Raw genomic sequence first — 23472 nt, forward strand, 5'->3', positions numbered from 1 at the left:
ATCAATGTAATCCTGTTACAGTGATAGAGAGAGAGAGAGAGAGAGAGAGAGAGAGAGAGAGAGAGAGAGAGAGAGAGAGAGAGAGAGAGAGAGAGAGAGAGAGAGAGAGATTTACAGCAAAAGTGAATGTTGGGGACCTTGAGCCCTGAAGCCTCCCGGTGCTGTGAGTGGACCTGCAGCTCACAGAAGGTTTGCTGCTGGTGCAACTGAGCGTCTCCATCAGCGTTTAATGTGGATGCAGCTGCTCCTCATGGACTTTCAAAACTCAACCCTGAATGAAGTGCAGGTGAGAGTGGATGGCTCTTAATAAGAGATTTCTGCACTATGGAGATGTTCACCAGGCAGTGCTTTGTTTGGATACTTCTGGAAGGAGCCTTTTGTTTGGTAAGCAAAAGTAAAAGAAATAAACTGGAGGTAGAAAGTACTCAAAAAGTGTAGTTTTGAGCCATTGACGCTTTACTTCAGTCTTTGTATTATTATTCTGCAACATTTTGCAGAGACATGTTTATTTTTATGCCATACATTTCTGGAAAATGATTATTTTGCAGTTTATGTGCCAAAATACCCAATAAGCTATTTAAATATGATGGGTTTTTTTTAAGTTTAATGTTTAGTTAGATCAACAAGATTAAAAATGTATCTTACATAACATTAAACATGTATTATGCTCAGAGAATTATAGTCAGTATTCACTGAATCCCAATGCATTATTAATGTATTATTACTATTATTATTATTATTATTATTATTATTATTATTATTATTATTATTAATTTCCACTTCTCAATGTCAAACTGTCTCTCCTACATTTTCTGTGTAGTTGGTTCTTGGGCAGCATCATGCCAACTTCACCATCAGCAGCGCGTCAGCTGAGCTCAGCAGAGACCTGGACCCTGACTCACAGAGCGACTGGGCGCTTCAAGCTGGCAGTTTGATTCAGAGTACCAAGCTGCCCTTCAGGCCTTTTATTCCTCTTTCAAAGCAGGGACTTCTGGAAATACTTGGTGGCAACTCCCAGTCACACACCAATCCATCTTTGAAGATTCGTCCCATCGTGAAAGTCCAAGGAACGTCTAAATTCTCCAGAACGTTCAGCTGGGGGGACTTCTACTCAAACATCAAAACCGTCAAACTGAATTTGCTGATAATAGGCAAGATTGTGGATCACGGGAACGGGTCTCTTGGAGTCTACTTCCGCCACAACTCCACAGGTGTGGGCAACGTGTCCATAAGCCTCGTCCCACCGGTGAAAGAGGTGGAGTTTGATCTGAAGCGTCAAAGCGTGGTCCACCCCAAAGAGTCAAAGACCTTCAACTGCAGGGTGGACTACGAGAAGACCGAACGCAACAAAAAGATCTCGCTGTGCAACTATGACCCATCCAAGACGTGTGCTCAGGAGCAGACCCAGAGCCACGTCACCTGGATGTGCTCCAAACCCTTCCAGGTCATCTGCATCTACGTGTCTTTCTACAGCACTGACTACAGACTGGTACAGAAAGTGTGTCCAGACTACAGCTACCAGAGCCCAGGAGGTCATGGACACTCGTGAGGCCGATGTTTCATCACATCCACGAAGGAAACATCCAGTGTGAGCAGCTAACTGGTCTGATGGACTGACGTTTTGAAAGGAAATTTAGTTTACTGTCGAGAATATGTTTTTCTTATGATTGCTCAAATCCTTTAAAGTAGATCATATGTTATTTAGCGCAATATCTGACTTGTTGTAGAGTTGTATTAGACTGGTTTTATGAAATGCAACTAACGATTGTGTTCATTATTGATTGAATAATTTGGTTTATAAAATTATGTAGTTGTGAAAAAGACTCATCACAACCGTTACCATCACATAATAAGACAAGGCAGGAGCTAACCAATGTTAAGCATTTTATTTGATTTATTAGAGACTTGAATGGTTGATTGATTCTTAAAATAGCCGCCATTTATGTTCTGCTGCATAATCAAATAATCAATCCACTTTGTTCTACTCTAACTTCCTCCAACAATACGCGGTGTGAACTAGATTATAGCAAGTTTTTTCTGTTAGTAAGAGCTAATATGTCATTGTTCTTTTGTGCCTTTATTTAAATATTATAGAAAGACTATAGATGTGTCAGGATGCAATGCTTTTACAACATTCTTATGTTGCATTGAACTTGTCATGCGTCATCCTGTGTATTTCATAACACTCTTCACTGTGTGTCGCTGAATAAAAAACTAAAACCAACACAAGCCAAGAGTCCGTTAAAACAGGAGCTCCTAACCTTGGTTAACTTAAGGCTCACCTGTGATTGTTACTTTTCCCGAAAACCAGAGGAGAAAAATTGAGCTTCTGAGGGCTGCGCATGTGTTATGCCACCGTCAGCTGTCATGACCAAAATACATATTCTCCTTACCCTGCCATCACCAGCAGCATTATGAATCTAAACTTTTATCATTTGGTATTTTTTATTTGGTGCAATCAGTGCTTGGATTCTTTCATCAACAACTCACCCATGAGGATGTATATCTATATCTGTTTATATATATATATAGATATCTATGTACACACACATATTTCTAAACAATGACATCATTAAGAATGTATTGTTTCAGCTCATTAGCAAAGTTAATTGTCGTGAGGACTGTTTGTGTGCTCCCATTGAGAGCAATAAGGTGGACTTAAGCATGCAATGTTTCTGCAAGTTATCAAACATAATTATTTAAATGTAAAATATATGAATAAAGCGTCGAACTATTCGGTAACTTAACGTACAGTTCTAAAAGAAAGACCGGCTACAAAGTACACCCATGCTCCCCTTTCTCTATTTAGCTTTCACGCCTTTTCCTTTTTTAATTACCAGTCTCATCGCTGTCGGGGGCGAGGATCTCGAAGGTGTTGGGCTGCGGTAGCTTGATGCTCGTATGCCGGAGGCCGTAACTCAGCAGGAGCCGTAAAACACGCTTTATTAATTGTCTAGGAGCTGGAGAGCTTTTTCCTTCCCCGCATATTCATTTATTGCAACATTTTTAAAACGATCGAATGTTTTGTATGAAAACATCTATTTGTAAAGCTGTCATAAATAAAGTGAAGTAAAAATATATAGAGTAGCAGTATAATTGAAATACTTAAGTACCTCAGATTTGTACCTGTCCTCAGGTTGCTATAGGAAGCCCCACTGGAGTCACAGCCGGAGGAGTTAATGGTGACAATGACATTAAGACTTAGTTTGAGTCCTTAAACTAAATATAAAAACATGTCTCGCTCTCTGTGAAATGTCTTCACTTTAGGTGCGATCGGTTTCTGTGAAGTCTCATCATGAATTCCTGATGAAACGCCTTGTTTTATAGGACAGCGGAAAATAATGAACACAAAAAATGCAAGTCATACAAAAAAAATACCAGACAGTTTGCATTGCATTCAATACAAAATAGTTGTGGTTTAATCTTTTTGGAACAAAAAATGGCAACAACTAAGTGTCACTTCTCATAACCGGCAATATCTACAGGAAAGAAACAGCAGCGCTTCCTTCTATCGTTACCATTTCCCACCAGGCTAAAATGATAACTTCAAATGTATTTCATGTGGTTTGCCTTGGTGAGCATTGTTTTCACATTCTGTCTATTCTGAACATTAAAACGTGTTCATATCAATTAAATTTTCCTCAGTCTTCAGGCCTGCAAAGAAAACATCTCTCTCTGCTTTTTCCTCCCAATTTCACGATTGGAAATACTTTTTGTTTCCAGAGCTTCAAAAACATGTGTGTCTGTACAAATTTCTATGAAAAAAATAGAAATGACAGTTCTGAGGACAAAAAACAAATAAGCAATCAGTCATAAAACATTACCATGCCTGCTTGATTCCCAATGTTATTTTGAAACCATTTCTTGACATTATTTTCCCTCCATTTGTTGTCTCCAGATTGGTTTGTCTATTGACACCGCAGATTACATTTTCTCTCAAGGGCTACAAAAACAGACCCAGACACAAAATACAATTTTCCCAGGAAGGACTTCCAGTTGTGCGTTTCTGTTTCCTCTCGATGCTGCTATGTTTTTCACCACCCGACTGTTACAAAAATTAAACGGATGCAGATGAAGCAGAGTTCTATACGGGAGTACTTGTGTGGTTTCTGTCAATTGCTGATAAATCTTCTTAAAGGGTTCTTGTTCTTGGTGGTCCAGCTGGGTTTTTAGTCCATGAAGCTTGCTTCAATGTGTGCTCACCTGCAGTATTTCTACTTTACCGCTGGTAAGAGTTGAGGAAGGGTGACCTGTGACTTTAGTGCAATGTTTTCCCAACTTTCTTTGGGAAGATTAATGATGAGTTTGTCCCATATCTGCTTTTTTGACTAGCCCTTTGTCGTCTTCTCGGGGAGGGGGCTCCCAGTTTGTGTCGAACAAGCCCAATTCTTCTTTAGTCCCTCACATTAGTCCATTAGTTTGGGGACTTGTCCTACTGCTCTACTCCAAACACTAAGAACAGAGCAAAAAGAAGCCTTGTGATAAAATAGACAATTAAAGACTTAATTTATCTGCACTTGTCCTTGAAACTTCCAGACAGTTGGCTCTTTTTGGATTGCTGGGTCCGGTCCGGTCTGTTCCTCCGAATGGATACCAAAGTAGGAACTAACAGGATGTCGAGGGATTTAGCCTTCACACACAGAAAAGAGCACAATGTCAGACACCTCACTAAGCGCCGAGGAGCAAGGGGGTGTTGTAGGTTTACTTGTGTGTAAACAACAAACATCCACTTCACAAGTCCACCGTCCCCTCTCTTCCACTTCCTCATTCTTCTTCCCTCCGTCTTTAGAAGAGATTAAATACAGCAGGTTTGGATGGGCAGACGGGGGAGATTCATGGGAGGCTGTAGATATCGGAGTAAGTAACAGCTAGGGGAAAGGTTGTCCCTGTGTGAGGGGAGGGATCCGCGTGTCTTTGTATGTATGTATGCATGTGTGTATCTATCAGTACAGACTGTTAGGATTGTTTGAGGCGCTTGCGTGGGGGTCCAAGGAAAGGGCACTGGGCTGAAGCCAGGGAGCGGTAAGCTTCGGCCACCAGGTGTGGATGAGACGCCACCATGGACTTCCAACCTGCGGTCTCCATTACTTCTGCAGCATGGCTGGAGGGTGAAAACAAAAAAAACATTAGTTGTGGGGAAAACAATTGGTATGAATAATATATTATTGTAATATATTATATTTTTTTTTAGCTGAATTCTTTGATTGAAGAAGTACGAATCTTCTTAAATTCAAGAACAAAACAATTACTTGTTCTCAAGATCAGATTTTTAGCTTTGAATGGAGAGAAGATGCGTTGTGTGTTGTTTGTAGCTGAAAAGTGTTACATTAGCCCAGTTATAGGCTTATATTCAGGGTCGTGCTATATTTGGGCCAATATGGTCACAGCAGAAAGTGGCAGATAAAACGTATTTTTAACCTCTCTCATCAAGCACCTGGAGAACCCCGCTGATGTATTATGACACAAATGGAGGGGAGTCAAACCTCAGGTTGGGAATCGCAAACATAAGACAATGAAATGTGGCATTTCTGCTTGAAAGCTGACTACAATTAATCCATCATCATATCAGTTTATCCATTATTCAACTATTTTTTTCAGCTCTCGAAAAATAAAATAATGAATCTTGTATAACGGGAGGGAAATAGTCTGAAGGAATATGAGCACAGACACATGTTCAGAGCTATTCATCTGAGTCAACAGATAAGGTGACAGCACATCGAGGAGTCAGGTTGCCCTGATCCCTCTTAAAGCCTCGACAGTGTTTAATAATATTAGAGGTGCCCCTCCATAAGGGGACATGTGGAATTAAATCATTAACCGTGACCACCAGGGATGAGGGTGGGAGCGAGACCGAGTCCTGCTACCACCAGTAACGATTCAGAGATAAAGAAGAGATGCACAAGATGAACACAACAGAGACAAAAGTAAAAAAGATGGTAGAGACCCGAGTACAAGTGATGGCGTGTGAACTCACTAGTTGATGAAGTCGACGGCCTGTGTTTTGAGCTGATCGGCGCTGTGCAGGTCAGCCAGGATGAGAATCTCAGCAGCATTTTCCACAGACAGACTTGTACACAGGGCGTCCTCACACATGACCTTCAGTCTCTCCAGAGCATACTGAAAGAGAGCGGGCACAAGATCAGCACGCATGTCCGTCACCAGTATTCATGTGCCATTTGCTGTGATGAGTTAGGTGGTTTTATCAAATATAATTCAAGTTGGTTATGTCACAACTCTTCCGAAGACCATTGAGTCCAGAAGCTGTGTTTTCAGAAGTCAGACTCTCATTAAGTGTTTTAGTGGAGGGAGATTAGTGTAAAAATCATTGAACTGTTTCTTACAGATCTTGATGGCTTACTGGGCTAATTGGTTTAGTGGGTACTGAGCCCTTAATCCATTGTATCACTTTTAGTTATGAGAGTGTCTGTAAGAACACAGTGTATGCTGCCAACAAAATGGCATCACATTTTAACCAAGCCAAAGCGGCAAGATCAACATCTTTAGTAACGTATGGAGCTGTCTGGAGTATCAATGACATTAATATCCAAAAACAAATAATAAAATGAATCAGTAGAATGAAAATACACAGTCAATCGCCGACATCAACAGATTTTATCGCTCAAGAAACACCATCTCAATATGTCAGAATATAGCGAGGCAGTGGTTGTATGGTTTTATTACTTTGTCGGCTGCTGCCAGCAAGTCGTCAGCCATCTTGTCGAGGTTGGGAGCCTTGTCTGTGTAAATGAAGCACATCATCTCTTTGAAAACCTCCGGTTCCACATCGTTGATCTCCACGCGGTTCTGACAGAACGAGACGGTGAGTAAGGAAGTTAGATTCTAGCATTTCACCATGACATGAGCTTCAACTACAACATGCACAGTATGGTACCTGACACATTTACCTCATCAGGTTTTTACATTATGTAAAAAATAATAATAATAATAGTTGTTCAAATCAATGCATTGTGTTTATTTGAATAGCACAATATGTGATTATAATAAGAATACTATAAAAAGGACTGTATAAAATTTGTATGAAATACTCTTAATAACCACACAGTAGTAACAACACAAAGTTAAACTACTTAATTGATGTATCTGGATCATAATTATAGGTCAAAACACACGTATTAATTGTGATCACAAATAAGAGCTTAGGCATGTGCACTTAAAGTCAACCTGAAGCAACTTGTTTAATGAAAAAACAGGATTCCTTGGACTGAATTATGTTGCTAGATATTGACACATTAAGAGGTTACGTGTTCCATGGAATTTGAACACATTGATTAAGAGCAAACATTTACCTTACCTTTAACGCATAATTTAAATATATATTTTTACCCAGAATTCTAGTTGCCTTTCAGACAAAATCTAATGTGAAACAATTTTTAATCTTTCAAAAAATTGCAACATAAAATCTGAAATAGCCTTGGTTCGAAAGCAACATCTGTGCAGCATCTCCTGCAATTTCATTTCTTACAGTTACATGCGCTGAAGATGAAAAAAAAGATGAAAAAAAAAAGAAAGCAATTCTCTGCTTCTGCAGCTTTGTCAGTGAAGGATGAATCCTGACCCCCAAGTACGGTCGGACAATTTCATTTCAGGTGCACTATCATTCAGTTTCACCAAACGGCTTTGTGCTGCAGCCGTTTGACAGCACACAATCCTTCACGCACTTTAACCCCTCAACACAGCACGGAAAATCGGAGCCGCCGAGGAACAAAACAAATTTAATTCCAAGAATTAAAAAAAAAAAAACAACCTCGGGACCATGGGCTCACCTTTTTACTCTCTTCCATCTCGTGCTCAAACATGGCGCTGAATACAGGGGAACGTGCTGAAAGCAGTAATATGGTAAGCAAAAATGTTAATGTGTGAGTAATTATGAAACCACAGTCAGAAGGCAAACACATACCACACACAGTCAGTTTGTTTTTTAACTGGATGAACAAATAAAAGATACAGGGTGTGTCTGACTCTTGTCTGTACCTGCCAGGATGGCTTTGTGGGCCTGAAACTCCTGTCCAGCCACACACAGGGAACAGTCAGTGAAGCGCGAGTTCTCCCACAGGCCGCCCAGCTCATCTGCAAGCCGGCAGTCGGGTACCTTCACCATGTTCATGGTGTTCTGCCCAGATATGTTGACGGAGTCCTGCACCACACTCACCTGAGGGAGAGACATCAAATGAAAAGCAATACTCAAAAATGCAATCGTAATGAGAGATGAAATAAGCCGAGATGAGTTGAACGCAAGGACAAGTCAGTGTACCTCGCAGAAGAGCGTGAGCTTGTCGTCGGGTAAAAGACCGTTGGCCTCGTCGAGTAGGAAGTCTCTCCGGATGAACTTTTTAAAGCCCCAGTCTTTCCCTTGGACAAAGCGATATGCTCTCTGGCTTTCTGCAGAATGTCCGAGTAAACGTGCGAATAAAAATAAGTGCATGCAGAAAATGTCAAACATTAAAACTGAAGGCCTCCATTTCAGTTAAAAGTTTGTGCCACCCCTTTGACTCACCCATGGCTTTGGTCTCCTCTCCCTTGGCGTTGAGGATGGAGAATTTGAATTTGGCGCGCACCTCGGCCTTCGGACAGCTGACCAGCAGCAGGTAGAGAGACAGGTAGTCTTTGCTCTCCTCATCCAGGCCTTTAGGATTCACTCGCAAACACCTGATGGTGGTTGAGGGTGCAACAGTTAAGATCTCTAGTAAAAGGGATGGAAGTAATAATGTATTAACTAGGGGTGTAACAATATGTGTATTGGTATTGAAGCGTTCGGTCACGGACATTCGGTTTGGTATGCGTCTCTCTTTCGGTATGTCATTAAGTCATACCGAAAGACTTAAGTCTACTACCCCCACACAACAGAACAGAAGTTCTGGAGTTTTACCTGGACATTTTTTGGTTGCACACCAGTTGCTGTCACCGGCGCTGTGGCGTGCTTATAATTGAGAATTGCAAAAATCTGAAATACTTCTAATTTACATACATTTCTATTATTGACAATATGCCAGTATTTGAGTGTCTTAACAAGTAGGAATTATGGCAAAAATTTAAATCATGTTCAAATTAAATGAACGAAAAAAGTTATTTTGTCATTTTCCCTATTGTGCTAAAAACTTACCGAACCTTACCAAAAACAGCGTTATCAAGCCATACATTTTGTGCACTGTTACACCCCTCGCAATAACATTTATGGTGGAATTGGCAACAGTAATCAGACAAGGTGGGTTTTTCTAGATGTTTCTCAGAAGTCCACTTTCTGTGCACTGCAGTAAGAAGATGAAGACTGGATACTAGATATGATGAAACAGAACAGCCCACCCACCATTTCAGCTTGTCATTGGCCCCGGAAGAGAAGGTGGAGCTCTTGATGACCTCGCCCATCTCCTCACGACAGAAGCTGAAGTTGTTGATGGTCCACATGTAAGAGAACTTCACCACTTTGATCTGGCAAAGGGAAAGATATTCAGAGTCGCTACGGATGCGTGATTTACTCGAGATGAAAGATAAGAGGAAACGATCATTTTACCTGTGTGTAACACCAGCTCTCGGCCACGGGCCCGCTGGACATTTCCGCAGGGGGAGGGGGACTCGGGACTCTTGACATTGCCAGCGTGACAGAAGGTGTCGGGGGCAAGAGGGTGAGGAGAAGGAATCAGTCACTTCCACTTGTCAATGTTCAGTCCTGACGTCCATCTGCATCAGTACCCGCCAGATGGAAGCAGTTTGCCCCCTAGAAACAGACCATACCAGTGTAATTAGTTGATCAGACTCAAATTTAAATCCCATCCTTGAAAATCCTGTTCAGCCTGAAACACATTTTTTGAACAAAGAGGCAGGCAATCAGAAAAAAAACCTTTCCAAAAAGCTCATTGAAATTCAACACATAAGCCCTGTATCTTTCATTAATCCAGTTGAGATTCAATATCATTTAACTGGTGCAGCCACGCTGCCTGCTAGTGAGGTGTGTGTTGTTGTGGCAAGATGAATTGTCCCTGACCCATTGGGGGACGGCGGGAAATCGATGGCCCACGCCTGTTATAAGATCAATAGCCGCTGCAACTGCAATTAAGTCGCAAAAATGAACTGTAAATAAACAAGGACTGTGTTGGAGGCTGGAGCCACCGGCCAAATCCAAGGTTCCCAAATTACCTTAAAGTCACACAGCCACAGGAAGGTTGTGCAGATTGGTGAAGCACACTTCTCTCCTCTTAATACACGTAGAAACTTGAACAAAACTTCCACATCATGCATGTTTACTGTATATTGGTTATTCCAGCCAGATGTCTGGCTCTCTTGTGACCATTTAATGCCACAAAATATTCCATGTACTGTATAAAGTTCTGACCTTTGTATCCTTTGCTTAGGTCAAGCGCTCCTTTGAATAGAAATGAGAGGAGATGCCATAATGCTGTGAACTGCAACCATCAAGACCTTTAAAACTTTATAAGTGCCAATAGAAAAGCATTCTGACCGTCATTGAAATCTACAGGAATTTAGTAATGTGAATCTACACATTAAAAACAAGGCTTATATGGTTTTACTAATAAACTATGAATATATCTATATTTCTGCTATTGTCACAAATAAAATTGTTTCCTGTACAGCAAGGACTGATATAACTGAAAAGGAGTCATTCTTATTAACACCGTTCTGCTGGGTATTAATCTACCATTACCATCTCTTTGTTTTTGTTTTTCCAACTACAGTGGTTGTTTTGGGACTTTATTTGGCTTTTTTTTTTCTTTTCTTTTTTTTTTTTTTTAACAAAACGTCTGTATTTGTGGCCTGTTTTTATTTGGAATTTCAGTAATAATACACTTGTGACAAAAAAAACAGTTAGGGAAATTTTTGATTAATGAACACATTTTAGATTTTAGTCTTTTCATGGGATTAAGGATTACATCTTTACATTTTCCACTCACACATTTTATCTAGGATCCCGCAAGAAACATATATTATCTCGTGTGCGCTGAGATCGTCCCCATAAACAGAATAAGCAATTATGGGAAAGTAAGGGAGGAAATTTAAATGATTGCACTTGAGAAAATTATGAAGCATGAAGACATCACACCGTGAAGACGGTACATTTAGTTCGAAAATGTGTGAAAATGTGTATAGTAGAACCCATATTAGCAATATGAACAGATATCCTTTTCCCTGACTCATACAGGAAGATAATTCCCAATAATTCACCTGAGACGAACCGATAGGGTGTCAGTCACTGGTGGATCACCTCAGACTAGAACACGGACAGAAAAGTCCTCAACAATGCTTTTTTATGGCTGAATATGCAAAGTTATAAAGAAACTGTGTTGCCATATTTTACACCGTTTGTGTGGGATAAGGGCATGTACCTAGCGCAATACCCCGTCGCACTAGACATTATCTTGACAGAATGACAGATTCATAAGCCTTTTTCATCTTGCTGCACAATGTTTTTCACTCCTACATAACACTAGTCAGTTTCTTTCGAGGCCCTCATACTGTTAATGTGTGGCCAATTCTTTTCACTGTTCAATATCTTTTTTTCTATTTGACCATTTCTCTAATCCATTCCTCTAATCCATCATCCGTACCTCCCTACCAGTCACACCCAGAGCTTTTAATGTCTTCATCCATAAATTTAATTTGGGCTCAAATGCAGCGTAACAAATTGTGAAGGCTGGGAGCTGAGCTTTTGGCTCCCCAGGATGACACTAACGGAAGGTGGTACATTGACAGTGATGCCACTTAGAGACTGCGTTAACTGTAACATCTGAACAGATTGAAAACTGAATGTATGACGCACTTAACAGACTAATTTTAGTGGCATAGTGATGTGAAGCTGTGCATTCTTCACACCCTTTAAATAAATACAAATTAATACTACAGCAAACATACAAATACATTCCTTAAATCACATTTTATGCAACTGTCAGAATTCTGAGTGTGAAAAAGACATTGCATGTGCACTACTTCTGCTATCAATCCCACAATGCAACGCAATGCATTTTATACATGACAGTTATGATGTTGTAAATATTTAGGATAAGTCATAAATTGTCTTTTATATCAATTTACTACAGAGTAACAGTCAAAGCCTGTTCTCCACGCAAAAGAGGTTCTTACTGGTAAAACAATATCAGTGTAACTAATAAAGCCCATCATAACATAACACTTTGAGTAAGGACATCTTGAATCAAATCCAGATATGTTGTCTAATGTGACAGTGGACTAAATTATTTTGTTGCATTACCACTTCTCCAATTACATCATGATGTCTAGTTAACAAAAAGCGATCCACAGCTCAAGGTTGGTTCCTTTTTAAAGGTCCAATGAATGGAGAAGCAACCAATCCTTTTGATTCCTATACTGTAGCAACGAGTATGACGGACTGAGACCAAGAAAGGAGAAAGGGAAAGAAAAGTAAAGTGGTAAAGAAGCCAAATGGAAAAACAGGTGGCAAATGAAAAATGGGTTACTGTCTGTGGGGCCATTCAAAGAGACAAATTGCCAGAAAAAGTGGTTTGATGGAGTAAAAAGTAAATCCAACAGAGGTATGAGAGAGAAATCAAATAGAGATTCTAGGACAGGTGGACTCTGATGAAGAGGCACGCTGCATTGAAACGGTCCCAACACACACTTTCATCTTCAACCATCCATTCAACGAGATGCGATCTATATATCTTTATGTATCATATTCGAATAAGACGGTAACAAGCTGCTCTAACCAAACTCTGAAGATCGATCAAAGTCAAAAAACAAACTACCATCAGCAACGGTCAAAGGCAGAGGCGAATGTGGCTCAGTGGTTAGCAGTGGTTAGCATGCCCGTCTTCCAATCAGAGGATCGGTGTTTCGAGTCTGCTCGTCCTTGTCGTTGTGTCTCTGAGCAAGACACTTAACCCTGAATTGCTCCCACACCTTTTTTTAAAAAAGATGTCAGAGAGGAAGAGGGACTGTGAACAATCGATGAACTATTTGATCACGGCAGTCTTAGTGAGACGTAAAGTTATACTCATTGAATTCTAATGTATCACTTATATCTGTAGATATATAACACATAAGGTGGTAGTTGTGACCGCAGTGTTGTTTTTTGACATTTTCACTCACCCAACTGAAGAAAAATCAATCTCTGCTCTAAATTAAAGACTCGAGGTATTGGAGGCATTTCAGGTGGCAATTTCCAAGGGGGATGAAAAAATTGCAACCCTTGTCGAAGTGTCAGTGAACACAATGTCTATTTCCAAAGCTTTGGTCTTTGAGGACTGCAGAAAGCCACAGACAAACCTTAAAACTATAATTGGTACAGGGACTGGGGATCGATTGCGCGGCGCGTGTTGGGCCTCTGTGGGAGTGATTTCATATTCTGTCCTTGGTCATGGTGCTCCTCCTTTCCTAAAAACTCAATCTCAGAGAGGTATGAAGTATTGATTTTGCTACAGCGATCAGCTTGCCTCGCTCTTATCCCTGACTTTGTGCAGACCCACAATTACATTGAAGGGGATTTGAGTGGGCCAAAAAGCATTAGCACCCAGGCTTCCCCTCCTCCCTTTACTTCCTCACTAAAACCCTCCTCACTTCGCCACGCGCAGGAGGTTAAAGGGAGGAGGGACCTCAATGCATATCTAATGTCTAAAGTCAACTGGTTCACAACGTACAAACAGTTACACTTGACGTGTTGACCTCTAAGGGCAGATACTCCCGTAGGCTGCAAAACACTGCAAGTAAACCAGTCATTGTCGCTGTAAAAAGTGGGTTTTCATGGCATCTGAGGACCAGAGGATCTTTACCCTTATACTATTTTTTTTATTTGGTTGATTTGAGCTTTATCGTGAATCTGTGGTCCACTTTTTTTGAGAGCTGCAAGAGGAAATTATTCTTCGGAAAGACAACTGCAATCTATGATCAAATAAACTCATAAACATATTGTGATTTCCTTGATCTATGTTTACCATCTGTAATTAAAAAAAGGAACCTGGTTTGCCAACACATTTATTGTGAGGTAAAGCCAGCAGTTTGAAGGAGCAACACTTTAACGGACAAGCTCACTGCAGACTAGTTTTGTAGGATGTTTCAAATAAAATGTATCTACATAAATTGTGACAGACACTGTTGTGTAGGACATTCTTATGGTAGAAAGTACTTGCTTATGGAACTATTTGTAATTTAAGAAAAGTGCCATTGTCAATATTAAAATATGAATATGTCAACACCAATCCGACCTACAGCAAACAACTCAGCCACTACTAGGTGTAACGACTAAGAGAGGAAAGCTTTTTGATACCTATTAAGTATCCAAGTCTCAATTAGACTTCATGGTTTTTTTCTTTCCTCTGTATTGGCTCAACTGTTTTTCTTACAGCCAAAGTTAAAACACATTATTTAGTTATGATTTTATCCGGGTCACATGATTACCTCCCATTGGTTGGCTATGGTCTATAGATGAGGCCATATGAATTACTTAAATGCCTCCAACAAAGACCTACAGTGTTTGAAACATCTTGGCTTTTTTAATGATTCAGCTACTATAATAAATGTTTAGGGTTTTTTCCATCCTTGTTACTTGTTCTACAATGTGTGATATCCTACAGAATCACTTATACAGCCTTACTGTTTCAATGATATGACGGTTGGAAAACATCTCCTTTTCGGTTTAAGTTGCACAAGTTATCTACTTGGGAAAGAGAAAAATCTGACTTCAGATTTCAATAAGAGAACGTTATGAAATACAATAAGTCAGGATCAAAAAAAGGTTTGTAACTCACTTTTGTGATACATACATAATCACATACATTGCACAAGTTGTTAAAAACTGATTTGAGACTTTAGCCATCATTTTCCAAATTACATGTATTTTTTACACCGATAAAAAGCTGCAACAGCAGTGGATTTTACTTTACGTCATCACACTGAAGGGCAGCTCAGCTAAACCGAGTTATGTATGCTCAGCTTAGCTGCAGGGCCCAGAGATAGACTCTGGACATTTTTTTATTGAGGGCCATTTGAAATCTGCTGCATGGCAGCACTTCCATATTAGGCAATAATGCAGCAAAGAGTTAAGTACAGATTACAGGTACTCGAAGAAAGCCAAGCCTTGCCTCACAGATTACATTCACTTTAAAAAGCATCCCAAATCATTAGAATATAACGTTATCACTCTGTATACAACATGTATTAAGTTGAATCAAATCTTCTCAAAAGCAGACTTAAAACCATTAACATAATAATTTCCATAAGGATACCAATGTTCATGTTACTGTGTCCACCACCAGCATGAGAGATATACACAATCAATTACGTTATTCATGATAATCCTACTGAGGAGGTTGGTCAGTTTCAAGTGAACCTGAACAGACATCATTGACCACACCTAAATTGTCTTCTCACTTTCTATCCAAATAATTATAACGTTATTTGTGAGGCTTAAACATACATCAAACTACAGTAAATCAAGTGGCTCAAATTAAAAAGTATGATGAAGCCCCAGCACATAAATCCTCTTGTTCCTGACATCTATCAAACACATTATATATTTTAGTCATATTAATTATTATTATTGCGTTGTATTTAATTTAAACGGAACGCTGTGACTTATTTGTATTAAGTAAACGTACTAAGGTTTTGATTGTAATAGACGATATTGGGAACTGAAACTCATACTTTCAGTTACTGTAACGGGAAGCGATGACAGTAGAAAGGTAGGTTAGTTAACGTTAACTTGCTAACAATACAGATAGTCGATAATGTATGACACTTTGAATTGGCTATTTTTTGACAGTACATATGAACACCAACGTGTGTATGCAGAAAAATATATTCCATACACAGATGACAAGTTGTGCGACTTTAAACAAAATATACAAACACTGCATATAACCCAGTCTGGCGATAGCACGCCAGCTAACTGAATGAGCTAGTTAGCGAGCAGCTAACATAAAGCAAATATAAAGGTCGGGGGATTCGCTGCAAACATTGAAACAAGAAATAGGACATAAGAGCCTGAATCGTGTTTTTTAAGTCTCAAGTCTCTATAGTACTGCTTTGTGTTGTGATCATCGACGGACTTACCTTTGTGTCAGGTTAGATTGTGACGCTAGCTATCCGGAATCTTCTGTTGTTGTGATTGCTAACAGGCTAGCTGTCTACTTCTCATAGAGAAGAATTACAGCACCAGTCGTACCAAAGCCGCTACTGTCCCCTATTGGCAAAGAGGATTATTACCCTGCAACTTTACTTGAGGTGAATGCTGGGTTCAAAAGTCACACAAAGCGATAAGAACCAAACAATTATGGTAAGTGGTAAGGTACTAATAGTACAATAATACAACAATAATTTTGCAATTAAAGCAAATCCAACTTTGTGTGTCTGACTGTCTTTAGTAAACTCGGATGCAGAAGAATTTTATTATTCAGTGTCAATTGTCATTGTTTTTGTTCACCTGAAAGTCAGTTTTGTTACAATTCTTCTTTAATCTGGCAGTAAAAAAAAGGTGTGGGACCAAATATCTGTCAGTCATTACAGCTGTTTGTTTTTGATCATATTTTTTCTCACTACTGCATTTAATTTCTTAACACCAGAAATATTTGAAAAGTTAGTTGTTCTTGAAGGTAACAAACTGGCTACTTTGTGGTTGGGTACCAAGAAACAAAATGGAACAATTATGGTCATAAAGAGGTCAGTGTGAACCTGTATGAGACACGTATCACTGTAATATAGAACTATATAGCCTACCATCCAGAGATGGGCAGTATTTCTATTACTTGTATTTTAAATACGTACTTCAATTACTTTTGAGTATTTTGTTTGCAACTCATCAATAACAGAAAACTTTATTTCAACATTGCATATGTATTTAAGCCTGCACACAAAAAAAGGATAAATGAGCCATTAGTAACAACATATACAGATGTATTATAATCATCACCCCACACAGTGTAGTAACTTTTTTTTAATGTTCTAATTACCAACATGAAATGGAGACATCAATTGTCCAACAAAAACAAAGTGTTATATTTTATATTATAAAATATAAGAGATAAAAACATTAAAAAATAACACAAAAATAACTAGCTGTATATCAAGACATTTATCTCTTTTTAGGGAAAACAACATTTCCACTGGTTGCAATAGGGATCAGGAGCTTCCGCTGGTCCATACGAAGATATTTTTCAATCAGCACCTCCACCGGCACCTTGTCATTCACGTAACCCTGCCTGCAAAAACACCCCAGTTAGGTTAAATGTAAAAAAACTAATGAAAAGTGTCAGACATATTTAACAGTCATCGGCTCTTTTTCTCAGACTCCACACAGAGTTCAAGATTGCCATCTAGAGGTCAGTATAATCACAGTTTGGCAATGTTTAGTGGACATAAATAATCCCATGCAGATTTGGACAATGTAACATTGAATTAAATGACAGGCTGGAACTGAAAGTCCAGTTTGAAAAAAACTGAGTGTTTTACAACTGAAATATAAAATAGTGTGTAAGGGCCATTGTAGGATTATTTGTTGTTAAATAATTACGGAGCCCGAGGACTAGTTTGTGTTATTTTATGAACATAATGCTGACACCAATATGCATTGTACTTTATCCTCATGTTTGACCTTAGATCCTTCATGAAAGGCATCTGAGTGAGACGAATGTCCTGAAAGATACATACTGTATGAACATTTTCTTTCATGTTTGTTTATTAACATAAATACTTATATAAAGTTATTCAATATATTTGGCAATCTGCGGCACACGTAAATGCAGTGTTTAATAATCGCATCTGTGGTGTGATGTGTGACGATTTATTTCTTGCAAATTTATACTAGAATCTCTTAGAATAGCCAAGTTTTTTTCTTCTTGGAGTTTTTTCTCACTGGCTCTGTGAATATTATTATTTTCTACGTACAATGGTCCCAATAAAAGTAGAAAAAGCTATGTTTAACATTATGTTTTATACAAATATTGTATGCAGAAATCATATAGTTACTAGCATTTGTGTTATTTCAATGATCACAACACACGGCAAAATATTCCCATTTTTAAATAAAAAACAAATTTGTAACTCTGTATTTTACTCTTTTACAGTTTATTTTCCATATCAAAGATTACTAAATGTAATTAATGTTGAAACTGTATGTACACTCACACCTACCTTTTCAACAGAAGTTCAACATCTTCAACCTCTATGGTTTTTCTCTTTGCATGAACAGCATATGTCTCCAAGTCCTCTGCCACACGGTCAAAGTATTTATCCATTCTGTTGAAGACAGTGAATGAAGCAAGAGAGTAATATGGTAGAAATCCATGATATCCTCAAAAGGAGAATTAGCATATGCAACCCACTTGTTGCCTAATAGTTACAACAGTCTATAAACTCAAAGTCTCAACAGTCGTAGTTACTTACATTTCATTTAGAACAGGGTAAACATCTTCAGAGACCTTCGTTTTGGCAAAGTGCCTGAACACGCTCATCAGGTAGCTCTTAGGAAGGTCCGTTTTCTTTTTAGCCGGCCCTGTTCTTTTCTTTCTCACCTGCTTTTGTTTAGGTGCAGGAAGACCTTCACCTGGACTACTGCTGATAGTAGAATGACATGACAAAGACACACAATACATACAATATGCTTAATCTATTGACTTCACCATTGCCTTCCAGAGAAACCTTTTCTACTTTTTAAATTATACGTCTGACATTCCTGTTGGAGAAGGTTTTATGAGCCTGGCTACATTTTAATATGTATTGCGTAAGTTTTTTTCATGTGCAACTTACCCAGATTGAACATTCTTTAAAACAGAAGGTGAGGCCAGGGGATTGGGCTGAGCAAATTTGATTTTCTGTCTGACAAATGCAGGAGTCTTGCTGGGGATCTCTGAAGATTTTAGAAAACAAAATGTACTCTCAATGTCATTTTTATAAATAAAAAAAACAAACAACATCCTCACAAATAGAGAGACTCACCATCGCTGTCTTCATCCTCCTCACACTCTTCCACCTGCTCAGCAGCTTCTTCAGGTGCATCAACACTCCTGTGTCCACCATCTTCAATATCACGCGCCACCTCCGGAGGAGTGAAGGAGTCACCTTCATCAGCATCAGACTCGGCTTCTGCGTCAGAAGCATCTGTCTGTCGTTGGGCTGAAGACTCGGCCGCGTCAGTGATCCCAATTTGAAGCAGATCGCTCTCATGGACTCCCATTTCCAGGCTGCTGTGGCCTTCGGGCTTGCCATCAGGCAATCCTGCAGGCAAACAACACTTTGTTGTTAAACAAGTACTTTAAAATACATTGTCATGCCTTTGAGCTGGGAAATAAAGCAGTATATTCATATCTAATTATTGTTGAGTTAAATATATCAACCAGGCATAATATTCATCACTCCTACAATATCTTTATGAATAGCAATCAAGAAGGAACAGCATCTAGATATTAGAAGTCTTTTTCACTCAAAAAGGAAATGTATTGCATATTGTCAGTGTCTTTTGAAAAAATAAATGTAGTGCTGAAATTATTTGTGAATTAATACAATTTGAATTTAATTGCAAACATCTATTAAAACATATTGTTAAAATGCCAAACAGTTGTTAATTACAGCCCTACAATACAGTGAGAGATTACATTATACGTTTTCACATCCTTACCTGCCTCTGCTAACTCCTCCCCCGCTACTGTGGCAGCTGTAATAAGTTCACCCTTAGAGTGACAAAGCCTCCGACTGATGTGCTCCAAGTCAGGTTCCAAGTGCTCTGATACCTCAACATCTTCCTCCCCCATCCTCTCATCATACTCGTCTTCAGGTTGAGAATTGGCAGCAGGATCCTCTGAATCGCTTTGATATTCTACAACAACCTCCACGGACTGCAGATCAATAAATCCGTCTTCTTCAATTTGGTAGTGAACTGCATCCTCTTCTTCTTCTTCTTCCTCCATTTGAGAGTCTGGTGCAACGTTCTCTACCTCAGACTGAGACCTGGCTTCAAAATCCTCTTCGTGCGGAGAATCAACTGCACCTTGTTCTTCTTCAGTTTGAGGGTAACCTGCACCTTCTTCTTCGGTTTGAGAGCCTGCTGCAGCTTCCTCTTCCTCAGATTGAGAACAAGTTGCAACCTCCTCTTCAGTGTGACAGTCACCGGCAGCTGTTTGAGCTTCTGCTCTGTCGTCCTCATTCTCAGACTTGGCTGTATTATCCTCTGCATTACTCTGGGATTCAGCTATATCTTGCTCTTCCTCAGTCTCAGACATGACTTTAGAATCACCAGCTGAACTCTCCTCTTCCTCCTTTTGAGATTCAGCTGTATTCGCATCGTCTTCCACCTGAGAAAGATATTCTTCATTCTGAGGTTCAGTCCCATCTTCATTCGGGAAAACATACATTGATTTATCTTTCCCCAGCTGGCTGTGCTCTGCCTCCATCAGCTTCTCCTGTTGCTGCTGCTCCATCTGTCTCTGAAGCTGAGACGCCATCACTGTTTGTTGGTCCTGAGTCGCGATCATGGAAAAGCCGGAGGTCATGGCATCCGGCTGGGCGTAGAGAGCTGTGTTACAGTGGAGGATATCAGTCGTGATATCAGGTTCACCGAGTTTGCTTAAGCCCAAAGAGAAGCCCTCAGAGTAGCCGGTCTCACTGAGACCTTGCTCCACCTGCACAAAGCTGCTCACTCCTGGGTGACAAGATAAGTGGGGGGACAACAAAAAGAAAAAAAAGAATCAACAATTATTTTCATACATATTACACAATTTGCTCTGAAGGAAGCTATATCTGTTTCCTTTCACCTGCTTGCTCTTGTAGCTGAGCTGGAATTTAGTGCATTTAATAATATCCTCCAACGAGTCAGAGCACACAAAGCGGTCTGTCATTCTTTTTGGCACTTTAAATGGTTAATACAAATGTAACTAATAAATGTAATCAATAAGCAGTACTCTTATTGTTGTATTGATCACACATGGACAAAAAGGACAAAGAGTAACTTAAATCATTGTAATCACCTCCCATCTGCCTTTTAATAACAGCAGCCCCAAATTCTTCCACTGAGATTTTTCGACGGTTCGAAACTTTTTTCTGTAGGCCCCTTTTCTCAGTCTGAACATCCACAAAGGGTGTTTTTAGACTCAGATTAGAACTGCAAAACACATTAGACAGAGTACATAGTTATCACTTAATTCTTTAACATTGTAACCAGCAATATAATTTTTTCAAATATAAATAATGGGGGAAATAATGATTTACCGTGACAAAGAAAGTGATGAATGGTCTCTCATTGATTCTTCATTTTCATCCTCAACATCTGCAAACACAAGCGTCCATCAGCTAGCTTGACACAACAATTCCTATAGCAGGAGTATACAGACAACACTCCCCAACCCTATTGTAAATGTATAAATTAAAAATAACAAACACACTTCGGATAGCATTGAATGCTATCAATGGCTTTACTCGTACCTTCTCCATCTTTAAGACGTTTTTCGAAAGCTGTCACATTAAGACTCCGACGTGGTCTCTTTCTGCTTAGTCCTTTTGCGGTACTCGCTGCATTGCCAATAGTTATATCAGGCAAATCCAACCCTGACAGCTCCATACTGAAAGTCAAACAAAACCATTATACATACGCAGCATCATTTAGCCAGTTGCATACAGTTAATACTACAAGTCAGGGTGGATGTTGTTATGGCCCAGCAATGATATTAAAAGTTGATTACTCACAACTAATTAATGAAACATTCAATATACTTTTGGATAGATATCGCAAATGTGGAGATACAACATGGAATTTCTGTGACACACACCTCGGACGCTTGTTGGAGTCTGCTGAAGAAGGTCGTGGCTCTTCTGACGCAACATTTTCATGAACCACAGGAGACTTCACAGGTTCTGAATCACATTACAAAAGACCTGAGTAAAAGGACAACAAACAGCTGCAGCATTATGAGGGGAATAAAGACGGGCCTATGCATATACCTGTTCGCAGGATGTTCTTGAGTATTTGCCTCGGTGTGTCTCCATCATCAAACAGCACTGAGGTCGGGGCTGGTGCGTTTGTCTTTCTGAGCATGACAGAGGAGGTCCTCTTTTTAGCAGCAGGCAGGGATTTCCTGGTTATACTCTGGAGAGAAGGTCAATATCTCAACTCCAATAGAATCAACAGCACGGCCGTCATCATTAATTCAACTCTACTCTCTCACCTCGCGTAGTTTTTGTCCCAGGCTTCGTCTTAGGATGTCCTGTGGGGTTTGCGCACCAGCATTTTTCCTGCTCAGTCGTTTGCTGCTTCTGGTTGAGCTGGTAGTCTGTGCATTTGAGGCACTTCGGACAAGACAGCTCATAGTTAGTTCAATACTGGATATGAAGATATAAATGTGTCATGTATCCTGTATATTTAAGTTAAGCAGTTATGCATTCAACACAAGCAACTACCTTCAGAAAGCTAGGATAAATAACAGTCGTGAGAAGTTAACTAGCGTTAGTTATTTAACCCTTGAAACACCAATACTTTGAATTGGCCTGTTCTTTCCCAGTAAGACTTAATAAATGTGCTGTTACCTGCGGGTGATGGGAGTCTTCGGTGGCTCGGTGCTGAGGATGTGTCCCAGCAGGACCCGAGCAGACAAATCCTCCGTGGGATCCATTTAGACAGTCAGCTGGTTAGCTGGTGGAGCTAACAGACGTTTAACACGGTAAACAGTAGCGTCCACCGTGTTAAACTGCGTTTCTTTATATCCGGCAAGTATTCAGAAAAACGGCGCCGAGCTGAGGACAGCGTCACTTATTACAAGTTGTATCTAGTTAAACAAATGTTACCCTCCGTTGACTGAATGTTGACACTTTCGGATTCAACGGATTGTGCCTCACGATGTCGCGCAACTTTTTCAAAGTGAAATCTCGCGAGAAGACAATTTTCTTCTTTGATTTGAGCAGAATGGGGGTTTGTCACCAACCAGAGTGTTACCGCCACCTATTGAAGACTCAAAGAATAACATGAAGTTCGGTGTTTTACAAAAAATATACAAATATAATGTTGAGTTGAGTTGGGTGAAAACATTTTGAAATCAGTGCCATTGCTTACTTAAAGTAGCATTATGTCCCTGAAAGGTATGTGTTGATCTCACCACAATATACATCTGTGACTGTAATGGTACATTTTCAAAACACTACTTTGAGATGGTTGCAGTGCGGCACACGCTGTGTTTTTATAAGCTAAAATGGGTTCACTAAACATAAAATATGAACGGATCTCATTTAGATCGTTGTCACTAAGTATATAGAAAAATATAGTAACTTATCCCAGTGTTACAATATGGAAAACAAAGTTATGTAAATGCCATAATAGAAAAGATGAAACACTGACGCGTGGTTTATGAAAGATCCCTCCTTATGTGGCCAATGTTTATTAGTAATCATATTCATGAAGCAAAATCAGTGGGGCCACCTCTCCTCACCTACGTCACTTACGGGACTACAATAATGTCATGAAATTAAAGCAGCGGCACTGTCCACTGTGGATTT

General features: G+C 39.6%; 3 protein-coding genes across 4 annotated transcripts; 1 reads left to right on the top strand and 2 right to left on the bottom strand.

The window, feature by feature from the left end:
* The first annotated feature begins 324 nt into the window (after positions 1–324).
* LOC137789705 (neurexophilin-1-like) lies at positions 325–1549 on the top strand. The gene is made up of 2 exons (XM_068583466.1): positions 325–384; positions 821–1549. Exons 1-2 carry the CDS (start codon positions 325–327, stop codon positions 1547–1549), a joined length of 789 nt encoding a protein of 262 aa, XP_068439567.1.
* Positions 1550–3419: 1870 nt separating this feature from the next.
* On the bottom strand, positions 3420–16177 carry LOC137790002 (speckle-type POZ protein). The gene is made up of 10 exons (XM_068583919.1): positions 16054–16177; positions 9530–9733; positions 9326–9447; positions 8516–8667; positions 8273–8400; positions 7993–8170; positions 7785–7840; positions 6682–6804; positions 5975–6117; positions 3420–5101 (listed from the first exon to the last, which is right to left on the bottom strand). The coding sequence occupies exons 2-10, from the start codon at positions 9605–9607 to the stop codon at positions 4957–4959; spliced, it is 1125 nt and encodes a 374-aa protein (XP_068440020.1). The 5' UTR covers positions 9608–9733; positions 16054–16177; the 3' UTR covers positions 3420–4956.
* Positions 16178–16849: 672 nt separating this feature from the next.
* cenpt (centromere protein T) lies at positions 16850–22819 on the bottom strand. 2 transcript variants are annotated; one of them, XM_068583830.1, is made up of 13 exons: positions 22510–22819; positions 22152–22272; positions 21928–22072; positions 21756–21840; positions 21412–21548; positions 21199–21256; positions 20958–21091; positions 19613–20632; positions 18934–19212; positions 18745–18844; positions 18382–18549; positions 18130–18234; positions 16850–17198 (listed from the first exon to the last, which is right to left on the bottom strand). In XM_068583830.1, exons 1-13 carry the CDS (start codon positions 22593–22595, stop codon positions 17072–17074), a joined length of 2565 nt encoding a protein of 854 aa, XP_068439931.1. In that variant the 5' UTR covers positions 22596–22819; the 3' UTR covers positions 16850–17071. The 2 variants fall into 2 exon arrangements, with proteins under 2 accessions (XP_068439931.1, XP_068439930.1); XM_068583829.1 differs by having other exon boundaries at positions 18382–18552.
* Between the last annotated feature and the right edge of the window lie 653 nt (positions 22820–23472).

The sequence above is a fragment of the Clinocottus analis genome, unplaced genomic scaffold (assembly GCF_023055335.1).
Source record: "Clinocottus analis isolate CAN_PGR_092001 unplaced genomic scaffold, fCliAna1.0.p SCAF_19, whole genome shotgun sequence".
Classification (NCBI taxonomy): Eukaryota; Metazoa; Chordata; class Actinopteri; order Perciformes; family Cottidae; genus Clinocottus; species Clinocottus analis.